We start from the raw sequence: 27,157 nt of genomic DNA on the forward strand, positions 1-27,157 counted from the left end.
CCAAGTGGCAATTTTTTATGGTTTATATGCAGGGTTAATGGGCCAAGCTGAGCAGGGTTTTCGTTTCTCTCTGGTTTGACTATCAGTTGAAACCCAGGAAGCTGAGAGCACTGGGTCAGCTTCTGGGGGTATGTTGCTTCCTAGGGCTTGTGGCTTTTCTTGAAAACCTTAACATGGAAAGAATACACTGGAGGGGGACTTGTTCCTGACAAAGTGAGGTCAGTCTTTGCAATAGAGTGACATGTGTCAAGGGGGCAAGTGAGCGTGAGCTCACAGACATGTTATAAGACCACAGATGCCTGAAGCTTAAATCCTACAGATAATACTAAATCCTAGATACAATTTCCCCTATACATACATGCCTATGATTACCCTTTCTATAAAAACCTCAAAGTCCTTGTCAGCACCTGAAGACAGCATAAGGACAGGGTTTCCTTGTCTTCCTGGTGTAGTTGCACTGGTCAAAGTTCCTTTCCTGCTTTGCATCATGACCCTTTCTGTTTGATATCGAGGCAAACACCTGACCAGACCTGTGGGATCCCCAGAGTCAGGTCTCTGCATGAGACTTCCTAACAGCCGAAGTAGAACATTCTCACTAAGCACGAGGCACCCATTTTACTTCCACCGCACATTGCTGCCCTAGAGGACTGCCTTCCTTCCTCCCCCACCCTCTCTGCTGGGGATGGAACCCTGAGCATCAGAGCCAACCCCAACTGCTTCCTTTCATAGCTCAGGCTGCCTCCTCAAAGCTACAGAGTCCAGGAGGTGATGAGAATTACTAAAATAGTTTTCAAATTGTTCTCATTTGTAGATATTATGTATGGGTCATACATATGATATCTTTAAATAGTGTTTCAAAAATGTGGAGACTGTGTCTTTCTAAGTTTCTTGAGGTCGCACCAGCTGAGGGGAAAAATATATGTATAGATGCAATATCGTTCTTTCTTTTTAAAGGTACTGGGGAATAAACCCAATGGGGCTCGACCTGACCTCTGAGCTACATCCCACCCTTTTACTTTTATTTTAAGAGAGGGTCTCACTGACCTTGGGCTCCTCCAGCCTCCGCCTCCCTGAGAAGCTGTGATTTGTTTTTGTGTTGAGGTTAAACCCAGGGCCTTGCCAAGCTCCCAAAGCAGCGCCAGGTGTCACCTCTGTATCACAGGCAAAGCCAAGGCTTTTCACCTAGATTAGTTCCCAGCACAGCCGGGAAGCTCCTCCTGAAAAGGGCTGGGGCCAAGAATCTGTCACTCTACCCAATTTCAGGCAGTGATTGGATGATATTAGCTGTCAGTCACGATGCAGAGGCGGGCCTGGAGGCCATCCATCCGGGAAGCTGGAGCAACTGTCCAATCAGTGCGTAGAGGAAGGGGAAGGGCGGGCTTCCACAACACCGTGGGCTTTTCTTCCTCACCCTCCGGGCTACTCCTACTCTGGCAGAGTTTCTGTTCCAGTGACGCTGTTGACTCTGCCGCTTCCTGTGTCCCCGGGGATCTCGGGGGCCCGGAAGTTCCTCCAGAGGACGCTGGGTCACCACGGAAGCCAAAAATGGTGAGTTTGCGACCAGGGCTGAAGGTGCGGGGTCGGCACCTGCCTTGGGGCCCGGCGCGGGGGTGAGCTGCGGAGGGCGGCGGATTCCACGCTGGCAGGTGGCCCTGGCCCCTGTCCCCTGGTTCCCTGGGGGTTTGGAAGGGTGGCTCAGGGCCCTGGTGTCCCCTTTGCTCCCTACTGTTGGCCCACACCCACTCTTTTCAACGTGTATGAAGCAGGGCCACAAATGCACCTTCCTCCTCCCAGGGGAGCTCCTCTGGAGACTGCTGTAGCTCCTCCAAATTGCAGGCGCCTCCTGCCTTCTAAAACCCACCTTCCCTCCACCTCACAGCTCGGCCAGACGTTCGTTCTTCCCACTCGGGACAAATGGACTGCCGCAGTCTCTGGCTGGGCACAAATCACGAGTCTCCACACAGCTTGTAGATTCAAACAGCAATTCTTTATTCCCGAACTCACACTGGCCCTCTACAAACACGTTCTGGGGGAATCCACGTTCTCTGCCCAAATCCACTCTCTGCCCAAATCCACTCTCTGCCCAAATCCACTCCGCATGGGCTTCTGTCTCCCAAAATATACTGTCTGACCCTAAGAACGCAAGAGGAACTCAGCAGCAGGATACACCCTATTCTAAAGGGGGAACACCCTAATCTCCTATTATGCTAAACCGCCCTGGTCCTTGAGCAAGGTCACCTTTCAGAAGTCCTTCCACAGACAGCATGGAAGTAAGCTGGCAAGGAGATTGTCATACCTACTTGGCTGATGGCTCCCAGCATCTCCCCCCTTCTGATTAATTAAACAACAAGTAATGTGGCTTAAGGACCGTGCCTGGTAGGTTGTCCAGTTCAACATATGGCTCTTACCTGTCATTGGAAAACTGACCTTTAGGCATCAGCCTCCTGTCTTAGGTTGATACCACTGCAACTGGATCATACCCGTCACTGACTACCGGTCCAGCATACAGCCATACTTGTGGATAGGTCTATGCACCAGTGGGGGGGGGGTGAGGTTCTTTGCCTCACCTCTGTTGGCCCCCAAATTTGGCCTTGGTGCCAGTGGGGGAGTGAGGTTAATGTGGCTTAAGGACTGTGCCTGGTCCTTGAGCAAGGTCACCTTTCAGAAGTCCTTCCACAGACAGCATAGAAGTAAGCTGGCAAGGAGATTGTCATACCTACTTGGCTGATGGCTCCCAGCAATGGACACCGTCCGCTAATTGTCACTTTTCATCTAGTGAAATATTGGAAAAAATCTTCCTCCCTCCCTCCCTTTTTTCCTCCCTCCCTCCCTCCCTTTTTTCCTCCCTCTCTCCTTCCCTCCTTTGCTCCCTCCCTCCCTCAGCCATAACTTGTGATCCTCCTGCTTCAGCCTCCCACATATCTGGAATGACAGGCCTGTGCCACTGTCCCTGGCAAGAAGGACAATTTTGAAAGCATTTGTTTTCTATTTGTGAATGTTATACTTGAGGGGAAAGAATAATCACTTAACATTTCCTTGTGTTTGGTCAAAATAACTGCCTTAAAGGGAATAAGGAGGTTGTTTATAGATCCCAAGGATATGGAATCGTGGGCTTCATCAATAGAGTATAACTGCTCCCCTTTCTGATAGTCCATGATGTAGAGTCACACCAGTCATGTAGTCACGTAAGCACACAGGGTAATAATGATGTAGGGACAAAGGAGGCAAGGCACTGAAGATAGCCAGAAACAGTTTTATCTGGCTGCAGCCAGTCTCAGAGGGCACAGCTTTTGCTGTAATCAATCAATTCATCTCCTCAACCCCGAGGTCAGGTGGTTTCAGAATCTTATACCCAGCATGTAAGGGGAGGGACTCAGAAGTTCACATTGTAATACTGAGACTCACAAATAACTCTCAGACCACACAGTCTCATTCCAGTTAAGCCTTTATTGCTGGCCAGTGGCAGACACTCTGCTCTCGAAAGAATGAGGTTGTCAGAGTGGGGCCCCTGGCTTCAGTTGGCTCCATATTTAAGCACAAAAACCACAAAAGGGACATTTGTAGGTTCAGGCAATGCCAGCAAGCTGGAAAGTTGTGGTCAGTTAGTCTCTGGTTGGCACATAGATCATTCTGTGTTCTTGGGGGATTTTCATGTACAAAAGAATGCAAACTTCCCCAATCATGACCTTTTTAAATGTCATGGGTGAGTTCACAAAATGGAGTCACCATAGTCAAGTTGTCACATCACACACATAAAAGCAGCTTTTTTTTTTTTTTTCTGTTCTGGCCAAACTAACCCTTCAAGGATAGCACCTGAGAAGGGGAGAAGAAGCTCTCCCCTTTCTTTCCTCCCCCACCAGCTGTTTCCATGGTGCCCAGTTCTTGACATGTCTGTGAATCCCAGCTCAAGGCCAGAGGCCTTGTTTGCACATTTCTACAAACTACTATACTGGATACAAGTGTGTAAAAAACTAGTAAGGGGTGTTCGAGTCCAGCACTTGGAGTGCTAATTTCTCCCATACTAGCCACCCAGTAAAATAGGGCAACACGAAAATAGGAAGTTTATCTACACTGAACTTTTTTGGGGACACTCTCTTGTTGACAGTCCTAAAATTAGCCATGGTGAAAATTTCTGGAGAAACCCAGTTAAAATTTTCTGTGAAGGAAGGGGATGCCACTACAATAATGTCTGATTCACTTACTGTCCTTCATCCCCAGTTCTTTTCAATATGATTTTCAGAAAGGATCTGGCTACGTTGCCCATCCTGGCCTGAAAGTTGTGATCCTCCTGCCTCAGCTTCCCAAGCTGTTGGGATTAAAGGCATTGACAACCCCAGTTACAAAACATAGTTCATTTTAACCCAAATATTAATGACCATACTAATGAACATGTATTCAAGTTACCCTAAATGATGTATGTGTCCCTCCTTTCTTTCTTTCTTTTCTTTCTTTTCTTTCTTTCATTCATTCATATACCAGAGATTGAACGCAGGGACACTTAAACACTGAGCCACATCCCCAGCCCTTTTTACATTGTATTTTCAGATGTGATCTCACCAAGTTTCTTATGGTCTCACTAAGTTGCTGAGGCTGGCTTTGAATTTAGCAATCCTCCTACCTTAGCCTCTCAAGCTGCTGGGATTACAGTTGTGTGCCACTGTGTCTGGCCTACATGAACTTTTATAAAAGAAACTTGTGTATCACCACATTAACCAATTGCATTGGTAGGAACATCAGATTAATGGGGTACAGAAAAAAAAATAAAGAAATTTTTTTCTGTATGTCTGTTATTGCATTCTGAGCTTTGGTAGATTTTGGAGACTAGGCATTTGGTAAGGTTAGTGATATATTCTGGGAAGTTTTGAGAATTGTGGTCTGATACAGAAATTAAGATAATTGGCTATGAAAGGACTTAAGATAGCCCAAGATAATTTTTGCTCTCCATACACAACCCTGCCTTTCCACCATCATGGTGGTCTGGTTCGCCAAAATCAAGTACTCTGAAGGTTCTTTGATGTAGCTGCAACTGTATGGAGAACTTGAGTTCACAGCTTCTCCTTTTATCTTCCTTAGGTGTAGACACTATGTCAGATTTCTTGGGCAGAGGTTCCTTTTGGATGCCTCACAGGGTCCCATGTCCTCAGCCACTATCCTCTCCTGGAGCTGCCACAAGGTGCCCACAGGTTCCCTGTGCCCTGCAGGGTGACCAGAACTTCAGGCCCTGGGTCAGCTCCTCCTGGAGGACAGCCTGAGGTGTGGGGTGCAGCCTCTCAGGGAAGCTGCTGGGGACCCTGGGCTGAGGAATCTCCTGGAACAGGCCTCATCTAGACAGCTACTTCCTTGGGAACTTGTTTTCCCCAAGCTCTTTCCCCATTCCTTGGAGACAGGTGGACAGTTAGCCTGTGGATGCTGGTGCTGAGGGGCCAGGTCAGCAGTGATTCCTGCCCTTTCAGTCTCTCACAGTGTAAAGGAGTGAAACCTCTCCCAGAGCATAAGGGCCACCCACCCCAGTGCAGAGCTGTGCAAACCTGAAAAGCCTCTTAGAGTGGAGTCATGGTCCAGGTCTCTTGGAGGGTGATCCTGGAGGCTTTCAGTGAGCAAGACCAGGAGGGAGCAAGTCCCAGCTGTCAGGAACCTTCCCTGCCCCTTGAGCCTGACACATGTCTGTTCCCTCAGCACCAAAGCTTTCTGTGAATCATTTTGAAATGATGTGCTCACTTATCTGAGGCCCAGGTTTATTTATTCAGAGCCAAATGGGATGGACTAGTATTAAAGAGGCAAGAAAGAAGTGGATTTTAAAAAGCTTAGTTACATTTCCATTGTTAAAAATCCCAACTTACAGCCAGGTACAGTGGTGCACACCTTTGATCGTTTCTTCTCCAGAGGTTCAGACAGGAGTGTTGCAAATTTGAGGACAGCCTTAGCAACTTATCCAGGCCTTATGCAACCTGGTGAGACTGTGTCTCAAAATAAAGTACAAAAATGACTGGGGATGTGGATCTGTAGTAAAATGTCCCTGGTTTTCATCTCGGGGCTATCAAAAAAGAAAGAAAGAGAAGAAAAAGAAAACACTTAATTACCTAATTTACCTTTTGCTATCCCTGAGTATGTATAGAAAGTTTGTATGATTCAATCTTGTCTTTTCAGTGATTTCAAATTGAAATCCAACTCTAGATTCTGTTTTGCATTATTGCTGCAGAATTTGAGCCCAATACTATAAAAATAGTGGTGGATAAATTTATGAATGTGATTTCATGAAATCTAGTAACTGTCCTTCACAAGGTGATGAATTTTTTTTTTTTAAAGAGAGAGTGGGGGAGGGAGGGAGAGAGAGAGAGAGAGAGAATTTTTTTAATATTTATTTATTAGTTCTCAGTGGACACAACATCTTTGTTTGTATGTGGTGCTGAGGATCGAACCCGGGCTGCACGCACATCAGGCGAGCGTGCTACCGCTTGAGCCACATCCCCAGCCCCAACAAGGTGATGAATTTGACAAAGGATGACATTTTTTCACTGTTGTTGTCTGGACTTGGCAGGTTCATGTTAACTGTGTGGTTTTTTGGTATCAGGAATGGAAGCCAGAGTTGCTTATCCACCAGCCCCTTTTAGATTCTTTGTTTTGGTACAGAGTCTTGCTACATCGCTTAGTGCCTCAGACTCCTGAACCGCTGGGTTACAGGTGTGCACCATCACTCCTTCTTCATTGTAAAATTTAAGGACAATTTTGGCAATACCTGAAATACCCAATTATGATCATTTAATCACTGAATATCAGTGAAATAGTAAATGACACTCGTTTTCTGGAAAGGAGAGATACGTCTGTCTAAATAAGGGTGCTGATCCCCTCAAGAGCACTCCCAGTATGTCACCTGATTCCTGTTCCCTCCTAAGTGCCTCCTCCTAGGGCCAACCCTTTGGGAGCTGGCCTTTTACCTTATGAAATTTGGGAGCAGCATAAATGCCCTCTCTATTCTCTCTGTCCTGTACAACATTTTGGCTGGTCTTAGATACAGTCTATTATTTTCAATTTTTTGAAAACTATTTTTTGTTGTTTCTGTAGTCTGACAAAATGCCTATTTATTTATTTTTATGTGGTGCTGAGGATCTGAAAGGTTAAGAATGTAAAGGTTAAGTTTTGTTTTCTTGCTTGAAGTTCTGTTTTCCTGCAACCTGAAATTTATGTGGGTGTCAAAACAATTCCTGGGGCTGGGCATGTGGCTCAAGCGGTAGCGCACTTGCCTGGCATACGTGTGGCCCGGGTTTGATCCTCAGCACCACATACAAACAAAGATGTTGTATCCGCCGATAACTAAAAAAATAAATATTAAAAATTCTCTCTCTCTCTCTCTCTCTCTCTCTCTCTCCTCTCTCACTCTCTCTTTAAAAAAAAAAAACAATTCCTGGAAAAACCGTTAAATGTATGTTGAGAAATGTCTCCTGACCATCTGGTTGCTTTGTATAAACAACCCCTCCCGCATTCCCTGACCTCCACATGAACTCCCCAGTTCAAACAATGTATATAAGCTCTGCTTAAGTTGTTCTCGGGGCTCTCAGCTCCTCTCAAGTGAGCTCTGAGCCCCAGCATGCTGGACCCCCAATAAACCCTCTGCTGTTGCATGAGACAGTCTCTTGGTGGTCTCTTCCTCCGACGCTCGCCCAACCTTAACATCTGGAGGTTCCATCGAGATCTGGCAGTGGCGGATGGGAGACATCAATGGACTCCTCTTGGGGTAAGTAAGGTGCCTCTTTTCGTACGATTTTCGGTTTAGGGCTTGGCAAAGTGGCTGTCGGTGAAGAACGTGAGTTCTCCCTGACAGTGGCTGACAGGTGTGTCATAGAGCCACAGGCCACATCCCTGGGGGATGCCTCAGAGGACTCAGGAGGTCGAGGAACAAATAGTCTCCTTGACTTGGTTGTATTTTACCTCTGATTCGGTGACACTATTGTAGGTTTTGCCGGCTACTCAGTTTTGGTCTCTGTCTCAAACCTGTGTTGCGCGTCTGTTGTCTGTCTTTATTGTCTGTGTCATTGCTTTCACTGTTTGTGCATCTCTTATTATGGGACAAAGCACCTCAACTCCTCTGTCCCTGACCCTTGATCACTGGACTGAAGTCCACTCTAGGGCCCAGAATCTCTCTTTTTCAGTAAAATGCCAAACCTGGCAGACTCTCTGCACATCATAATGGCCCACTCTCAGAGCTGGATGGCCCCCAGAAGGATTCTTCCAACTCTCTCTAATACAAAAAATCAGAAATATTGTCTTCCAACCGGGGCCACATGGCCATCCATATTAACAGCAATATATCCTAACTTGGCAAGACCTCTGCGAATCTCCCCCTTCATGGGTGAAGCCTTTCCTTGTCCCTACCCCCACTCCTTCCCCCACTATTCTATCACTCAAACCCTCTGCTCCTCCCTCTCCACCCTCCATTCTCCCTGAGTCTCAAGATTTGACCCTACTGGACTCTCCTCCTCCCCCTTATCCCTTGCCCCTTGATCCCCAGCGCCCTCTGGATGATTCCCGTGCAGAAGACCCAGTCTCTCCATCATTGGAGGAAGCTGGGCCAGCCCAGCCCCCTCCGGATGATTCCCCTGCAGCAGACCCAGTCTCCTCCTCTCCTGGGGGAGGCTGAGCCAGCTAGAGGAACCCACCAGCAGAGAATGATTGAAAACCCTGAGGCTCCAGTGAAGTTCTCCCTCTGTCCCTACAGGCCAATGATTGATGATGGACATGGGGGAGAAATGCAAGCCTACCAGTATTGGCCCTTCTCCTCTTCTGACCTATATAACTGGAAAAATAACAATCCCCCTTTTTCTGAAGACCCCACCCGACTCACAGGTTTGGTTGAGTCACTAATGTTTTCACACCAGCCCACTTGGGATGACTGCCAACAACTCCTAGGGACCCTCTTCATGACCGAAGAGCAAGAAAGAATCCTCCTGGAAGCCAGGAAAAATATCCTCGGACCAGATGGGCAACCAACCCAACTTCCCAACATAATTGAAGCCAGCTTCCCCTTCAACCCAACTGGGATCCCAACACCTTTGAAGGTAGGGAGCATCTGTCCACTTATTGCCGGGCTCTAATAGTGGCTTTCCGAGCGGCCACCAGGCGACCGATTAATTTGGCCAAGGTAAGAGAGATTATTCAAGGGCCTGATGAATCTCCTATGTTTCTAGAGAGGATTATGGAGGCATATAGGAGATATACTCCTTTTGATCCTCAGGCAGAGGATCAGAGGACATCTGTCATGATGGCCTTCATTGGGCAGGCTGCCCTAGATATTAAGAGAACGTTACAACGCTTAGATGGATTATAAGATATGACCTTGAGAGATTTAGTCAGAGAAGCTGAGAATGTGTACTATAAGAGGGAAACTGAGGAAGAAAGGGAACAAAGAAGGGAGAAAGAAAGGGAAAAAAGGGAAGATGAAAGAAGCAAAAGGCAGACTAAGGTGTTGGCTAAGGTCCTGGTCACAACAGCAAATAGACCAAAAGTTAGAAAGCAGGGAGACAGAAAAGGACACCTGGGCCCACGCCAAAGGCTCCCCCTGGCCTCAGATCAATGTGCCTACTGTAAAGAAAAGGGACACTGGGCCAAAGAGTGCCCTAAAAAGAAACATCCACGCCAGCCAGCCGTTCTGACTCCGGAAGATGACTAGGGGAGTCGGGGCTCAGATCCCCTCCCCGAGCTCAGGGTAATTTTTGAAGTGGAGGGGACCCCAGTGGACTTTGAACTGGACACAGGAGTGGTATACTCAGCCCTTAAGACTCCATTGGGCCCCCTGTCAAACAAGAGGTCTCTGGTTCAAGGGGCTAATGGCAGTAAATATTGGGCTTGGACAACTAAGAGGACTATGGACTTAGGGAAGGGAAAAGTCCATCACTCTTTCCTAGTAATCCCAGAATGCCCGGCCCCATTGATGGGCAGAGATCTGCTCACCAAGCTCCGGGTTAGAATAACTTTTAACCCTGATGGTCCCCAAGTGGAGTTTCTAAATCCTTCAGTGAAAAACTCCCATAGTCACGGCCTTGACTATGTCAGTAGAAGATGAACATCAACTCTTCACACCCCCGAAGACTGATCAAACAGGCAAGCTACCCCAGAAATGGATAATAGATTACCCTGGTGCCTGGGCAGAAACTGCTGGGTTAGGCCTAGCAGTAAAACAACCTCCAGTAGTAGTGGAATTAAAAATCTCTGCCTCCCCAATCAGTGTTAAACAATATCCTCTAAGCAAAGAAGCTAAAGATGGGATAAGGTCCCATATTCAGAAATATCTGGCCCTGTCAATCAGCCTGGAACACTCTCCTGCTACCAGTAAGGAAGCCAGGAACCGGGGACTACCATCCTGTTCAAGACCTAAGAGAGATCAAAAACAGAGTACAGGACATTCACCCCACGGTACCTAATCCATATAATCTGCTCAGCACTCTGAATCCTGAGCAGAAATGGTATACTGTCCTGGACTTAAAAGATGCCTTCTTTTGCTTGCCTCTACATAAGGATAGTCAGTTGCTGTTTGCTTTCGAGTGGGTAGACCCAGAAACAGGAACATCTGGCCAACTAACCTGGACTAGACTCCCACAGGGGTTTAAAAACTCCCCCATTCTCTTTGATGAAGCCCTCCACAGGGATCTCAATAACTTCAGAACTACACACCCAGAAGTCACCCTGCTTCAATATGTGGATGACCTGCTACTGGCAGCCGACACCAAGGAAAATTCTTGAGTTTGGGACCTGAGCACTACTATCCGAGCTTGCTCAGCTCAGATATAGGGCTTCTGCCAAAAAGGCCAAAATCTGCCAGCAAGAAGTAATCTTCCTAGGTTATTCCCTTAGGGACAGCAAACAATGGCTCACTGAGCCCAGAAAACAAACCGTTGTGCAGATACCACCCCCATCTAATAGGAGGCAACTCAGAGAGTTTCTTGGGACTGCTGGCTTTTGCAGGTTATGGATTCCTGGGTTCGCGTCCCTGGCCGCTCCTTTATACCCACTGTTAAAGGGAGATGCCCAATTCCAATGGACCCCTGAGCACCAACAAGCCTTTGATAATATCAAAAAGGTGCTGCTATCTGCTCTGGCCTTAGCACTCCCAGATGTAGAAAAACCCTTTACTCTCTACATTGAGGAAAAGAAAGGAATAGCATCAGGAGTGCTTACTCAGACTTTGGGGCCCTGGAAAATGCCTGTAGCCTACTTGTCTAAAAAGCTGGACCCAGTGGCTAGCGGGTGGCCCCATTACCTAAAAGCTATAGCAGCAGCAGCCCTTCTAATAAAAGATGCTGATAAATTAATGCTGGGACAGAAGCTAACCATTGTAGCCCCCCATGCCCTGGAGAGCATCATCTGCCAGCCTCCAGACAGATGGCTGCCAAACTCTAGAATAACTCACTATCAGAGCCTATTGCTCGACAAGGACAGAATAACGCTGGGACCCCCAGCCCCACTTAACCCGGCTACACTACTACCTGAAGAATCATCAGGACCCGTCACTCATGACTGTCAGCATATACTGGCAGAAGAAACCAGTATACAACAGGATTTGAAGGATCAGCCACTGCCCCATCCTGAGATCATATGGTTCATGGGTGGCAGCAGCTTCCTCCAGGACAGTAAGCAGCGGGCCAGGGCAGCAGTAGTTAGCAGAACTAAAGTCATCTGGTCCTCTGGTCTCCCGGAGGGAACGTCTACTCAAAAGGCAGAATTGATCGCCCTTACAAAGGCATTGGAACTAGCAGCAGGCAAAAAGGCCACCATATACACTGACAGCCGCTATGCATTTGCTACCACTCATGTACACGGTGCTATCTACCAGCAAAGGGGTCTATTAACCTCAGCTGGGAAAAAAATAAAAAAGATGAGATTCTCTGCCTTCTCTCAGCAGTGCAAAGCCCCAGGGAACTAGCTATAGTGCACTGTCCAGGACACCAGAAAGGAAACGATCCCGTGGTGGTCAGAAACAGAAGGGCAGAGGAGGAGGCTAAATTGGCAGCCCTAAACAGAGTAACCATGTTAACACTTTCCACACTGGGGGAACAAAAATCAGGAGACTTAGCCATGCCAGAGCACCCAGGCTACTCACCATCAAAGGACACTGACACTGAACCCCTCTCTGAGCCTTGCCTGCAACTTCAGGAAGCCCTAAACTATATTAAAACCGTGTATCAATTCACTCACCTTGGTTCAAAAAAAACTACAGGCGTTCCTGAAGGATCAAGAACAGAGCTTTCCACTAACCGACTCACAGCGAAAGGAACTGGCTGAACGGGTAACAAAAACCTGTCGGGTCTGTCAATTAGTCAATGCTTACCCTTCCAAGCTTCTTGCAGGAAAGCACCTATGGGGAACCAGACCAGGACAATTCTGGCAAGTGGACTTTACTGAAATTAAGCCAGCAAGGTATGGACTTAAATATCTCCTAGTCTTTGTAGATACTTTTTCAGGATGGGTCGAAGCCTTTCCCACCAAAAAAGAAACGGCTCTAATGGTGGTCAAGAAGATCCTGGAGGATATTTTTCCGAGATATGGCCTACCTAAGGTAATAGGGTCCAATAATGGACTGGCGTTCGTGGCCCAGGTAAGTCAGGGGTTGGCCAGGACCTTGGGGATCAATTGGAAGTTACATTGTGCTTATAGACCCCAGAGCTCAGGGTAGGTAGAAAGAATGAACAGAACTATCAAAGAGACCTTAACGAAATTAAGCTTGGAGACCGGCATAAAAGATTGGACTATGCTCCTGCCTTACACACTGTTTCATGCAAGAAATACTCCCTCTGTTTCTTTGTGTAACCTCACCCCCTATGAAATTCTCTATGGTGCCTCTCCTCCGGTAAGGGACCTAACCCCAACTCTGAGACTTAATGATTCCTTCCATACCCCCTTACTTGACAGACTTAAAGCTCTTGAAAGAACCCAGCGATACCTGTGGAAACAGCTGGCCACTGCCTACCACCCTGGAGACGAGGGAACCCCACATCGATACCAAGTGGGAGACTTTGTCTACGTGAGGCAGCATCAGGTGTCATCCCTGGAGCCCTGCTGGAAAGGACCATACCAGGTGCTACTTATAACACCTACAGCAGTGAAAGTGGACGGGATCACTTCCTGGATCCATGCTTCCCATCTTAAGCCTGTACCCACCCCAGACTCCAGCTGGAAACTGGAAAAGACTGGTAAGCCTTTCAAATTGCATATTCGCCATGTGGATAGGGCTATGGATTCTCCCCTTGGCCACCAGCAGCCCTAATCCCCATCAGCCTGTTCAACAACGATGGCAAATTATAAATCCTACTGGGCAAGAAGTATGGTCCATTTCACATACAGCCCCCCTATGGACCTGGTGGCCATCTCTTCACCTGGACATTTGTCAGCTTGCTATAGGTATCTCCTATTGGGATATTCCTGATGTGGAAGATCCCAACAAAATCCCGCTGAACCCCGACCCCCTTACTGATCCCTACACACACAAATGTAACCTCATGACTTATGGTTGCGGTGACCCACAAGCCAGATGCAGGTTAGCCAGCTTAGATTACTATGTCTGCCCTGGAGACTTTTGAAGCCACAAGCAGTCATGGTTATGCGGGGGACAAGACGCTTTCTACTGTAATTCATGGGGATGTGAGCAGACAGGGGCTGCCTGGTGGAACCCGAACTCCCCTGACAGTGTGATTCGGGTAGGACAAAATGACACCTGGATAGACCCCAATAACTGTTTCACTAGCAAATATGCAAGCACTCGCTATGGAACAAATAGTCTATGTAACCCTCTAAATATAACCTTCACTCTCAAAGGAAGGGGGCACACCCAGTCATGGCTTACAGGCAATACTTGGGGAATGCGATTTTATGCCCCAACATATGATTTTGGCCTCTGGTTCACCATCCAGCTTAAAAAAAAAAGAAAATCCCTCAGCAATAGGACCCAATCCCCTCAAGCCAGGAATTAGGCCTCCTAAACCTCCCATGCCTAAATCTACCAGAACCCCTCCACCATCCCATACTTCCCAAATTCCATCTTCACCTACTCCCCCAATCCAGAGCGAGGCCAGCCCCTCCCTTGGGGGCTAATCGAAGGAACCTATACTGCACTGAACTCCATGCAACCAGACTTCACTCAATCTTGCTGGCTCTGTCTCTCCACTGCTCCCCATTACTATGAAGGGATAGCAATTGACGGGACTTATGCAGTAAAAGCACAAAGTTCTTCTTGTAACTGGGGTGAAAACCCTAAGTTAACCCTCCCAGAAGTAACTGGGGCAGGCTTATGTCTAGGCTCCCCACCTAAAAGTAAACAACACCTATGTACCCAGACAAAAAGAATCAGTACCACATGGGGCTTCCTTATCCCTAAAAATGGAACCTGGTGGGCATGTGACTCAGGGTTAACTCCTTGCATTTCAGCCCAGATAGTTAACAGCTCTGTAAATTACTGTGTAATGGTTCAGATGTTTCCCAGCGTGCTCTATCATGATGCAGGTTCGTTCGAAGATCAAATAGGGGGACACACAACCCGGTTCCGCCGGGAACCTATATCCCTCACTTTGGCCATCCTATTGGGGGTAAGAGTTGCTGCAGGAGTGGGTACGGGAACTGATGCCCTGGTCCATGGGACACAACAAATGGCCCAGTTAGAAGCAGCAATAGACCAGGACTTAAAGGCATTAAAAACCTCCATCACAGCTTTGCAGGAATCCCTAACCTCTCTCTCTGAAGTTGTTTTACAGAACAGGTGAGAGTTAGACCTCCTCTTCATGAGAGAAGGGGGCCTTTGTGCTACACTGAGGGAAGAATGTTGTTTTTATGCCGACCATACTGGGGTTGTAAAAGAATCTATGAGTAAATTAAGAAAAAGCCTTGAAGAGCGTCAGCGCGCGAGAGAGGCCCAAAAAGGATGGTTTGAGTCTTGGTTCACACAGTCCCCCTGGTTAACCACGCTTTTATCAGCTCTAGCCGGCCCTTTAATAATCCTCATACTATTACTAACTGTAGGACCCTGTCTGCTCAACCGTGTAGTTTCCTTTCTCCAAGCTCAAATTGGACAAGTTAAACTTATGGTAATCAGACAACAATATACCTCACTGGCAGAAACAGAGTGTGATACCCCTCAGTAATTTATCACTTTTAAGATTAAAAGTAGTCAAAAAGAAGTGGGGAAAGAAAGGTTAAGAATGTAAAGGTTAAGTTTTGTTTTCTTGGTTGAAGTTCTGTTTTCCTGAAACCTGAAATTTATGTAGGTGTCAAAACAATTCCTGGAAAAACCGTTAAATGTATGTTGAGAAATGTCTCCTGACCATCTGGTTGCTCTGTGCAAACAACCCCTCCCACATTCCCTGACCTCCTCATGAACTCCCCAGTTCAAACAATGTATATAAGCTCTGCTTAAGTTGTTCTCGGGGCTCTCAGCTCCTCTCAAGTGAGCTCTGAGCCCCAGCATGCTGGACCCCCAATAAACCCCCTGCTGTTGCATGAGACAGTCTCTTGGTGGTCTCTTCCTCCAACGCTCGCCCGACCTTAACAGATCAAACCTAGGGCCTCTCATGTGCTAGGTAAGCACTCTACTGCTGATCCAAAATCCCAGCCCTACTATTGTTTTTTTTTAAAGAGAGAGAGAGAGAATTTTTTTTTAATATTTATTTTTCAGTTTTCGGTGGACACAACATCTTTCTTTGTACGTGGTGCTGAGGATTGAACCCAGGCCGCACACATGCCAGGCAAGCGGGCTACCACTTGAGCCACATCCCCAGCCCCCAACAATACTGTTTTTATTTTTAAATGTAGTTTTTCTTATGTTTACCTCCAATATACAGTAAATCATGCCCTAAATTTCACAGAATTTATTGAAATGCTCAGTGTTTTCTTAGAGAGTGTAGATTATGGAAACATTCAATCTCCCTTGTGAGAAAGTGTGTTGTCTTTCCATTGATTTTGTTGTATTTTATGCCTCTAATTGTGTACCTTTTATATTATAATCATTTTTATCTCTCATTACATGTATTTTAGTTGGGTTTTTTTTTTTTTTTGGTGTGTGTGTGTGTGTGTGTGTAGCCTGCTGGAGATTGATCTGAGGGCCACATACATGCTTGGCAAGTTTTCTACTACCGAGCTACTCTCCGGCCCAAGAGAATTAGTATTGTAGACTGTTTTTTATTTATTTGCTTACTTATTGAGTGCTGGGGATTGATGCCATGGACTTGCTCATGCTTAGTTATCTTCCAGAAATGAATTTCAATTTGTGAGCAGCGTTCTGGCGGTGGGCAGGTGTTTTACTGGGTAATAAACCTACAGTCACTTGACCACTGAGCACATCCTCAGCCTTGTATTTATTTATTTTTTTATATTTTGTATGGTTATAGATGGACAGAATACCTTTTTTTTTTTTAAATTTCTTTGTGGTGCTGAGGATCATACCCCTTTCCTCACACATGCTAGCAAGTGCTCTGCCACTCAGCTTCCATCCCAGTACCCTCTTTTAATTTTTAATGAAGACCAGTCTCACTAAATTTCTGAGTGTCTTGCTAAATTGCTTAGACTGGCCTCCAACTTTCCATTTCCCTGCCTTGACCTCCCTATTGGCTGAAGTTACAGGTGCACACCACCACACCAGCAGTTGGAATGAACCCTGCTGACAATCTGTAGTTCCTGATCAGGCAATAACAGCAGAGATGCTGAAAGACACACACACACACACACACACACACACACACACACACAGTAGGAATGAGCACCTCTTTATTTTTTTCCCTTCTTTTATATAGCAAAAAAGAAAACACATCCTCTTGGCAGCTTAATCTTTTCCAGCATGGATAAACATTCTCAGCATAACTTTGTTACTGGTCACAGTGCTCTATACTTCTTATTATACTACTTGTAGTTAGTTATTTCTTGGCAAGCACAAATATATATATATTTTAAACTTGGCAGAACATTCTTTTATCTTAAGATGGCAACAAGGACACAGTTCAAAGAGTTCATAGTTTCTCACAGTACCCCTTTGTTTTGCTAAGCACAGCAAAACTTAACACTTTGTGTATGTGACCACACAATGACTTTTGAAGACTTATCATCCAATTTCTTTCAAGATGGTAATAGTATTGAAAATCAGTTTCCTTGCTTTTGTCCATTGTTTTGAAATTTGTTACTCTGACTCTTCCTCTTTGCTTTATTTTTGCATTATTATGAAAATGGTATTTAGCATATAAAATTGTTTCTCATGTATATGTTTGTAAAACTTCCTGGCTTGGTAGTTTATTCACTTCTTTATAATAAAACTTTATTTTTTTTCAGAGCAATTTTTGACTTACATAGTTTATTAGTCAGTGTTCTCTAGAGGAATAGCAACAAGAGGAAGTATGATTATAAAAGGGGAATTTTAGATTGGCCTACTTGACCCAAAGCTGGATGTCCACAGTGGCCATCTGTAGCTAGAGAGTTTTAGGAGTGCTTGCTGCAGAGTCCAAGAGGCTGAAGCCTCAGAACAAGAGGGATCAATGGTACTTCCCTAATCCAGACCTAAGGTTTTAGAAACTCCCTGGAGAATCACCGGCAGAGTCCACTTTGGGAGACTGAAGGAGGCAGAGTCTGATATCCTCAGGCCATTGCAGCAGCCATCAAGAACAAATTGGAGAAGAAAGGAGCTTGCTCTGCTGCTGCTTCCTTCTTCTTCCAACTTTTTTTCACCCAAGACACCGTCCTTTTGGATGGTGCTGCCTAGCTTAAGGAGGTTCTCCAGTTTGGTTCACTGTTCCACATGACAATCATTTTTAGACACACTGTTCCACATGCCTATCATTTATAGACACACCCATAAGGTTATTAATCATTGGCATCTTTTAATCCAATCAAGGTGACAATTAAATGTGACATTACTCATAGTATCGAATACCCCTTCTCTCCAGCTGATAGTCTCCACTGTTTCCAACATATTGCATTGGTGTAGGGTGTTTGTTGGTTACTAAACCGTTGTTGAACATTTGATAAGGAGAATGGATGAAGCAACATGTTATGATAAGCCAAAGTTCATTCTTTACCTTAGGGTTCCTCCTCTGTGTGATGTGATTGTATGTGTCATGTAGTATACAAGATAATGTCATACAGAAGAGTTTCACTGCTCTGGGATACCTGTGTTCCCCCTGTTCATCACTCCTCCTCATTGCTCCCTCCCTCTCTGCTCCATGAGTCCCTGGTACCCATCAGTTCTGCTAGTGCATCTATAATGTTGTCTTTTCCAGAATATTCTTGACTTGGAATCTTACTGCACTTGGCCATTTCAAACTGGCTTCTCTCTCTTACCAGTCTGCCTTTAAGGGTGCTGTGTCGTTCCAGGCTGCAGAGCTCATTTTCTGGGTGATGTTCTTTGGTGTGGGTAAACTGCAACTTGTCCGTTCAGTATTGCAAGGTGTATCTTCCTCGCATCTAGCTTTGAGCACTTCTGGATATGGCTGCTGCGTCACTGTAGTGAGGGTTCCTGTGCCCATAATTTCCCCATCATTTGCATAGACACCTGGAGTGTGATGACTTAATTGTACAGTTTTTTACATTTATGATTATGAGCATCATTCATAGTTTTGTTTTCTATTTAATACTATTCTTTATCTATTTAATACTTTTCTTTATCTATTTAATTTGGATAATATGGTAACTTATGCCTCAGAAAGAATTAGGAGGTGTTAACTCAGCTTCTATGTTCTGGAATAAAAGTAGAAAATTGGTGGCAGTTCTTAAGTGTCTCATGGAAGCCTGTTTGAGATGTCAGAGCCTTGCCTTGCTTTTGGGTAGTAAGTAGTTATTGAGTCTGTTTTTTTCAGTAGTCATGGGCTCATCTGTTTTGAGTATTTCCCCTTGTGTGTAAGTTATAGGAAATTGTCTCTCTCAAATAAATGGTCCAGTTTTTGCAAGTTGTCTAATTTGTATCAAGCACGTTTATGATAATCTTGAAGTCCCAATGCATTGTTGATGATGATACTTTTAAATGTGTTACTAGGTTTTCAGTCTTCTTTGCTTTTTTCTTTAATGTTATTGTATATTTTACACTTTTTTTCTTTTTATGTGTCAGTGAGGATTGAACCCACTTTCTCCCAAGCAGTAGGCAAGCCCTCTTCCACTGAGCCATAACCCCAGTCCCTGTCCTCTGTATTCTTAGCATTATGTCAGTGTATCAGTGATGCTGATGTTCATGAAGAACTTGATATTGTAGACTGTGGATTTCCTGGTTGTGGTTTCATCAACACCTTCTGTTACCTTCCTGTGGTTAATTTAGGTTTTCTTGCTCTTCTTTCTCTGTTTTTCTGAAGTGGCAGTTTCAATGATTGCTTTTAGCTCTTCTTTTCTGAAATGTGTATTGGATGACTTAGAAAGCAATACAGGACCACCTCTGGTGTTCTCTAAGAATTTCCGAAGATGGACTTTTACATTTTTTCCTTCAAAATGGTCAGAAAAAACTCAAGAGAAATCTTGAGTCCCCTCTTTGTCCTGTGTCTGTTTAGAGTCTTGTGTTTCATGTCCCCTTCCCTGGAGGCTTTTCAGCTGCTTCTGCTTTAGCTCTCATGTTCTTTGAGCATACATGGGATTTCACTGGTGGTGCACTTGTAGGGGTGTGGTTTATGTCCTGTGGAGTGTTGCTGTGACCCTGAGACCTCAGTGTGCTTCCTATTTGCTTCAAGGCCCATGAAGCCCTCCTGTCTGCATCATTGTCCTGACAGAGTTGGGCTGATGTCTCTGAGTGTAATTGTGGATTCTTCATTGTTTTGGGCAGTTCTGTATGTTTTCAGTCCTTGAGTATGGTTCTGTGTCACTTGCAGGGACATTTTCTTTTTGCCAGTTCCATCACTGTGCAGACATCATAACATGCTTACAGTTGTGAATGGTGGCCTTTTTTACACCCAGATTGTGTGGGATAGTTCAGGATTCTGGTCTACAAACTTGTTACTTTACCACACTCTGGAAGAGCTTTTGCTTTATGGTTTTTTGCACCACTTTGCTGCAGGCACCATGAATCTCTTTCACAACAGACAATCATTGCACATGTGGCCCAACCTTGATCAAAATGTCCTTGAGCAGAGCATTGGTATGTGTCTCATGACTGTACATTATGGTAATTAACTGGCTGCTGTTAAGAACAGTTTGACAATCATTGGACATTTACTTTTACTATGAGACTTAGAAATGTAGTGCCTGCTGTTTATTAAGAAGATTTTTTGAGAGAGATAAAACTTTGTAAGATTGTTATTTGGACAAGGTGACATTTTTGGGTCATTGAGTTATTTCTAAGACACGTGCCATGTTTGCACTTACCCCATTCTCTTTGACAGTAACCACAGGAAATTATCAAATTGTTGTGTTTATTAATAAATAAATTAATCAAATAGAGAACTTATGTTTGTTTTTGTCACTTAATAGTAAGCTAGTTGACTAAATTTGTTCTGGAGTAAAGCACCTGCAAAGTTCTAATTGTTCTGTGTATAATCACACAGGATGAACTCAATCTCCAGTTACCATATTGTGACAACCTGTGTGAAAGGTTGTCTAAATGTTGTCTATGAAGGAATCTCCTTATTGACCCCATTCCCAGAGGGTGTGGGTGTGGGCTGGTTCTAGGCACTTCTTTAAGTCTGGAATGATAGACTTTTAGAGGAAACAAGACATTAGTAAATACCATGTTGTTTATATTAACCTTGTAGGTACAGGGAGCCAGTGTAGTTTGCAGAATCTATCTCAAATGCTTAGTTTTATGATTCTTGCAATTTCCTACTCATCATCTTTTTTTTCTAAAGATAAGTACTATCAGAATTGCTTATATTAGCTCTGTACCCCACAGGATGTTTCTAAGACATGTAATAGAGGTGCAACCAATAAAGAAGTTAGGAGTGATCTGGGAGCCCATCTCACTTCCTGTGAACTCACCAAAGGAAGGATATAAAGCACTAAAAGGATGTTTGCCTTCTGAGTAGCCAATTTCTAGTGTTGGAATGGGTGTAAAAAAATTGAGTACAGTAAAGATTTGATGGATCAAATCATAGAATTAATCAAGAGGCCAGGGAATCATGTGAACATCATGCATGTTGAGTATTGATTTCTCATGCTGTCAATCTCTCCTGGCCTCCACTATACATTTGTGGGATATTTCAGATCTCAGTGACCTTTGAGGATGTGGCTGTGAACTTCACCCAGGAGGAGTGGGCTTTGCTGGATCCTTCCCAGAAGAACCTTTACAGAGATGTGATGCTGGAAGTCCTCAGAAACCTGGCTTCTATAGGTAATAATGATGTTTTTAAAATTAATCAAATAGAGAATTCATGTTTATTTTGATCATTTATGTAGAAGGTGAAAAGGGAATAAGTTGGTGAACTATTGCAGCATAAATGGCACCTAGGATTTGGCAAAACATTTCTAGCTCCTAAATATTCATAAAGTTTGTTCTGTTCCCTTGTTTTAGGAAACAGGTGGGAAGACAAAACCACTGAATATCAGATTGAAAACTCTGGGAGCAATGTAAGGTAACTGTACTCACAAGAGGAATTCGTGAGGGAATCTGAGAACTGTCATATAATATTTTTTTTACCAGAAATATATACTTAGCTATAACAGATATTCAGTCTTTTCAAAGTATTTGGCATGCAAAAAGTACTATAAAATTGCATATGTGAATATCACTATTTGGATAATAGCCACAGAGAAGCTGTGTTGCGAAGGATTGTTTTCTTTCAATCTCTTTATTTTCAGAAAAGTTGAACAAGTCAGAAAACCTAGCCTTTACCTGATATTGGTAGTAATGTAAGGGTCTATAAATACATACAAAATTGTGAATGAATTAAGCATTGATTATGTGTTGGTCACTTCTTCAAAGAAGTCATGGTAAACTTCAAAGGCACAGAATAGTGTGGGGAAACCTTCAAATCAATTCCAATTCTTTATTGAACAAAGAAAAATTTTAATAGAGTAAATCCATGTGACTTCATTATGTGTGCAAAAGACTTCATATGTCCTTCATTCCTTCATAGGCAGATCACATCTCACTCTGGACACAAATACTACAAGCATGAGGAATGTGAAGAGAAGCCATGTGAATTGAAACAATATAGGAAATCTCTGGTTTCTCTCAAAAGTGTTCACACACAAATGTTAATACAAACGGTAGATGGATCTTATGAAAGTACAGTATGTGGGAAAGTCATCCATTATTCCAATGACATTGAAAGACATGAAGAAACTCATACTGGGGGACAACCCAATGAATGGCAACAATTTGTTGAAGCCTCTTCTTATCCCACCGGTGTTCATAGACACATGATAACACACAGCAGAGGTAAACATTTTCAATGGAACACATGTGGGAAAGCCTTTCATTTCTCCTCTTTATTTAGAAGACATGAAAAAACTCATTCTGGAGAGAAACTCTATGAATGTCAACAAGGTGTTCAGACCTGTATTTCACACACAAGTTTTCAAAGGCACAGGATCACATACACAGGGGAAGCACATTTCAAATGTAAGATATGTGGGAAAGAGTTTGATTATCCCAGTTTACTTCAAATACATCAGAGAATTCATACTGGGGAGAAGCCCTATGCATGTAAGCAGTGTGGCAAAGCCTTTTCTAGATCCAGTCACCTTCACTCACATGAAAAAACTCATACTGGAGAGAAGCCCTATGATTGTAAGCAGTGTGGGAAAGCCTTTGCTACATCCGGTTCCCTTCAGATTCATGGAAGAATGCATACTGGAGAGAAGCCCTATGAATGTAAGCAGTGTGGCAAAGCCTTTTCTACATCCGGTTCCCTTCAGATTCATGGAAGAACACATACTGGAGAGAAGCCCTATGAATGTAAGCAGTGTGGGAAAGCCTTTTCTACTGCCTCTTTCCTTCAGATACATGAACGAACTCATACTGGAGAGAAGCCCTATCAATGTAAGCAGTGTGGGAAAGCCTTCACTCAGTCCGCTCACCTTTACTCACATAAAAAAATTCATACTGGAGCAAAGCCCTATGATTGTAAGCAGTGTGGAAAAGCCTTTGCTAGGTCTGGTGACCTTCACAAACATGAAATAATACATACTGGAGAGAAGCTCCATGAATGTAAGCAGTGTGGCAAAGTGTTTGCTACATCTTCTCAGCTTCACAAACATGGAAGAATACATACCAGAGAAAAGCCCTATGAATAACAACAATGTGGAAAAGCTTTTGCCACATCCTGTCCACTTCACACATGTGAAAGAACAGATACTGCACAGAAATCGTATGCATGAAAACAATTAGTAAACTTTTCTGTTATTACTGTTTCACTCATATACATGTAGGACGTTATTGGAGAAAAATCCTTTGAATGTAAAACATGGTAAATCAATATTTCATTTCATCCTCAAAGACAAGAAAAAGCTCACACTGTGGAAAATGTGTGTGTGTTTGTGTGTGTGTGTGTGTGTGTGTGTGTTTGTGTTTGTGTGTAAGAGAGAGAGACTGAGGATTATGTCTGATTGTGCTCTACACTGAGCTACATTCTAGTTACTTTTTATTTTGAGACAGGGACTTGCTGAGTTTCTTAGGGTCTTCCTTAGGTGCTGGGGCTAGCCTCCAACATTGATCCTTCAGAATCCATCTCTCAAGTCTCAGTAATTAAAGGCAAACACCACCACATCCAACTGAATAACTCTTTAAATGTAAAAAATATCACAAATCATTCCATTTCCCCTGTTGTCCTCAAAGCCATTTTAATCACATTGAAAAAAAAAAAAAACAGTCTGTGGGGGATTTTCTACATCTTGTCAGCTTCCCATTCAGCCCTGTTTTCATTTTCATATATAAAAACCCTCACGGAGAGAAGCCCTCTGAGTGTGAGAAATGTGGGAAATCTTCTAGTTATCTCAGTATTTTACTAAGGACTTGGAAGATTCTTTTGGAATAAAAAGTATAAATCCTATGCAAGTAAGAAATAAAAAGGGTTCAGCTGTTCTAGTTTTGTTCAGTTGTATGAAAGGACGCATAGTGTAGAAAATAGTGAGGATAAGCCATGTGGGGCAGTATTCAGCTTTCAGAGTTTTACTCAAAGATGTAGTGAATTCACATCTGGGAAGATCCTTTTACTCTCTTTAAAAATTGTAGTAAGACTTTCAACTCTCCAGGTCCCTTTGAAAATCACACTAGATCTCCAGTCACACAGTTCAGTTGCGGTTGTGACCCAGTAACCGGTCCTCGGTGATGGAAATCCTTCCTCTAGGTTTCAGTGCACCCCAATTTTGCTGGAAATTCCTAACAAGATAGGTTTTGGTCGTTGTACCTCGTTTTTGACCTGCGCAGTGACGCAGTACAGGGAGGTGATGCACTCTATTTACTGCCATCTTCTCCCCAGAAATGCAAATCAAAACCATATTAAGATACCATCTCACTCCAGTAAGATTGGCAGCCATTATGAAGTCAAACAAAACAAGTGCTGGAGAGGATCTGAGGAAAAGGGTACTCTTGTACATTGCTGGTGGGACTGCAATTTGGTGCGGCCAATTTGGAAAACAGTATGGAGATTCCTGGGAAAGCTAGGAATGGAACCACCATTTGACCCAGCTATTGCCCTTCTTGGACTATTCCCTGAAGACCTTAAAAGAGCGTACTACAGGGATACTGCCACATTGATGTTCATAGCAGCACAATTCACAATAGCTAGACTGTGAAACCAATCCAGATGCCCTTCAATAGATGAATGGATAAAGAAATGTGGCATTTATACACAATGGAGTATTATGCAGCACTAAAAAATGACAAATCATGGAATTTGCAGGGAAATGGATGGCATTAGAGCAGATTATGCTAAGTGAAGCTAGCCAATCCCTAAAAAACAAATGCCAATGTCTTCTTTGATATAATGAGAGCAACTAAGAACAGAGCAGGGAGGAAGCGCAGGAGGAAAAGATCAACATTAAACAGAGACATGAGGTGGGAGGGAAAGGGAGAGAAAAGGGAAATTGCATGGAAATGGAAGGAGACCCTCATTGTTATACAAAATTACATATAAGAGGTTGTGAGGGGGAAGGAAAAAAATTAAATTACAGCAGATGGGGTAGAGAGAGAAGATGGGAGGGAGGGGAGGGGGGATAGTAGAGGATAGGAAAGGTAGCAGAATACAACAGTTACTAATATGGCATTATGTAAAAATGTGGATGTGTAATCGATGTGATTATGCAATCTGTATTTGGGGTACAAATGGGAGTTCATAACCCACTTGAATCAAATGTATGAAATATTATATGTCAAGAGTTTTGTAATGTTTTGAACAACCAATAAAAAAATCAAATAAAATCACATTAGACAAAAGCCCTGTATGTAGAAATGTGGTAGGACCTTTGCTCGTTTCAGATCCATTTGAACTTGTTCAGACTTGAGGAAATTTTTCTTTTATTTCATTTTATTTATTTATTTTGATAAAACCACTGTAGGTGTGTGAAAAGGTGTCTGCCTTCATTTCTTTCTTTTTTTTTTTTTTTATGTACTCAGAGGTAACAAAAATGCACCCTGCATTGGAGAGGAGCATTGCATCAGCATGAAGATTTGAAAGCAGCATGTTTTTCTGGGTTAAATCTCTCTTATTGTTAGATTCCATTTTCCTGTATTTTAAGTCTTTTGTGTCTCATGTTTCATTACATATTATGTATGTTAGTTTAGGCCTCTCCACTCCAGCCTTTGGTATAAATTGGTGAAATGTGTCTTCTGAACTTCCTTCCTCTCTTTTTTTGTTCAGATTCCACCCAGGAGTGCTCTACCACTGAGTTGCTCCACACTCTTTTTAATTGTTATTTTTTGAGATGGGGTGAGGCTGGCCACTGGGACCATAGGGATGTGTTTATGTATCCTGCAGCTGGCCTCTTTATTTTAACCTGATTGCTTATTGATCTGTTGATGACTCTGGGACCCCACTCATATCATTTGTGGTTGTTCTAAGTCTCATGTGTTGTGTTGTATATAGGCACATTAAAAAGCATTTTAATATCATGTCACTTGTGTGTATTATTTGGAGAGGCACTATCTCAAAATATATTTTGCCCTATGCTTGAGTTGCTTTCTCTTTTCTTTTACCAGTTCTGGGGACCAATCTTGTCTTGTGCATGATAGGCAGGCATCCTAGCACTGAGCACTCCCATAACTCAAATGGTGAGTTTGCTGCTGCTGTGTGTGTGGACCCCACTACTGTCCATGTCAGTAGATGCTTCTCTGCAGGTGTTTCATCCACAATTGCAGATGGTCTCTTCCTTCTTAAAGGTTTTTTTATACAAGTGATTTAAAAAAAAAAAAAAACCTACATCCAGCTTACCTTTTCTTCCTATGAATAATACTTAGGTTGAATATTCCAGAAAACCCAGGCTTCATTTCTCTCTGTGTTTAGAGTAGCTCAGTAGCCCTGGGAAAATTGTGTGATGGTTTTCTTAATGCACACTACATGACCAAAGGCTTGGTAAGGAGCATCCCAGTCAGATGTCCTAGTATAGTGGCCCTCTCTTCTCCACCAAAGAATCTTAAATAAGGTTCTCGAGAGACCTTCACCATAATCTTCTTTTAACAGAATGTCAGGAAAAGATTTTGCAAAGATCTCAATGGGGGTTATTACACAGACTTCAGTTTTTGTGTTAAAGCTTTGAAGACCTCTGACCAATCTTGTACACAAAGCACTTTCTGTGAACTAACAAAAGAAAACAAAAAAAACACCTTTATGTGTACCCCTACAAAAAATATAAACCTCCTTCCCTGTCACACTGTGTGTAAATAAAGATCAATGAAATTCCAAGCAGCGATCCAAAAAATTTTAGGTGATACCCCTCAGAACCCTGCATCTAATAATCTGCTCCTGGAACATTCCTTGGGTGTCTAGCCTCATGTGCCCTACATCACTAAAGGAGCTGCAGCCTCCAACCAGGTGATGTTGTGCAGTACATGATGTGGAGAGGGCTGTTTCTGCTCAGGCTAAAGGAAATTCAATGACCTGTCCTAAGGACTCAAAGCATCCTGAGCAAAACCTCATCCACAACCTATTCAGGAATCATGGATCTTGTGTGATCATAGCTAAGAGTTCCTTACATACTTTTGTTTAAATTTTTAAGGTAACCAACATGCCAACGATGGGATAATTGTCACTGCTATATCACTTGCCAGGCTTTTGCAGTGTCTCAG

General features: G+C 43.7%; 1 protein-coding gene across 1 annotated transcript; it reads left to right on the plus strand.

Annotated features, from left to right (window-relative positions):
• The first annotated feature begins 1,407 nt into the window (after window positions 1–1,407).
• On the plus strand, window positions 1,408–25,984 carry LOC143639924 (uncharacterized). Its single transcript, XM_077107952.1, has 6 exons — window positions 1,408–1,548; window positions 6,370–7,732; window positions 12,901–13,181; window positions 21,136–21,262; window positions 21,443–21,503; window positions 22,008–25,984. Exons 3-6 carry the CDS (start codon window positions 13,122–13,124, stop codon window positions 23,167–23,169), a joined length of 1,410 nt encoding a protein of 469 aa, XP_076964067.1. The 5' UTR covers window positions 1,408–1,548; window positions 6,370–7,732; window positions 12,901–13,121; the 3' UTR covers window positions 23,170–25,984.
• The last annotated feature ends 1,173 nt before the right edge of the window (window positions 25,985–27,157 follow it).

Source organism: Callospermophilus lateralis (genome assembly GCF_048772815.1).
Source record: "Callospermophilus lateralis isolate mCalLat2 chromosome Y unlocalized genomic scaffold, mCalLat2.hap1 SUPER_Y_unloc_1, whole genome shotgun sequence".
Taxonomy (NCBI): domain Eukaryota; kingdom Metazoa; phylum Chordata; class Mammalia; order Rodentia; family Sciuridae; genus Callospermophilus; species Callospermophilus lateralis.

Coding starts and splice junctions, on each gene's coding strand:
- LOC143639924 (XM_077107952.1), top strand. CDS start 13,122: ATGCTTCCCATCTTAAGCCTGTACCCACCCCAGACTCCAGCTGGAAAC. Junction 21,263..21,442: donor CAGAAACCTGGCTTCTATAG/GTAATAATGATG, acceptor CCCTTGTTTTAG/GAAACAGGTGGGAAGACAAA. Junction 21,504..22,007: donor AACTCTGGGAGCAATGTAAG/GTAACTGTACTC, acceptor ATTCCTTCATAG/GCAGATCACATCTCACTCTG.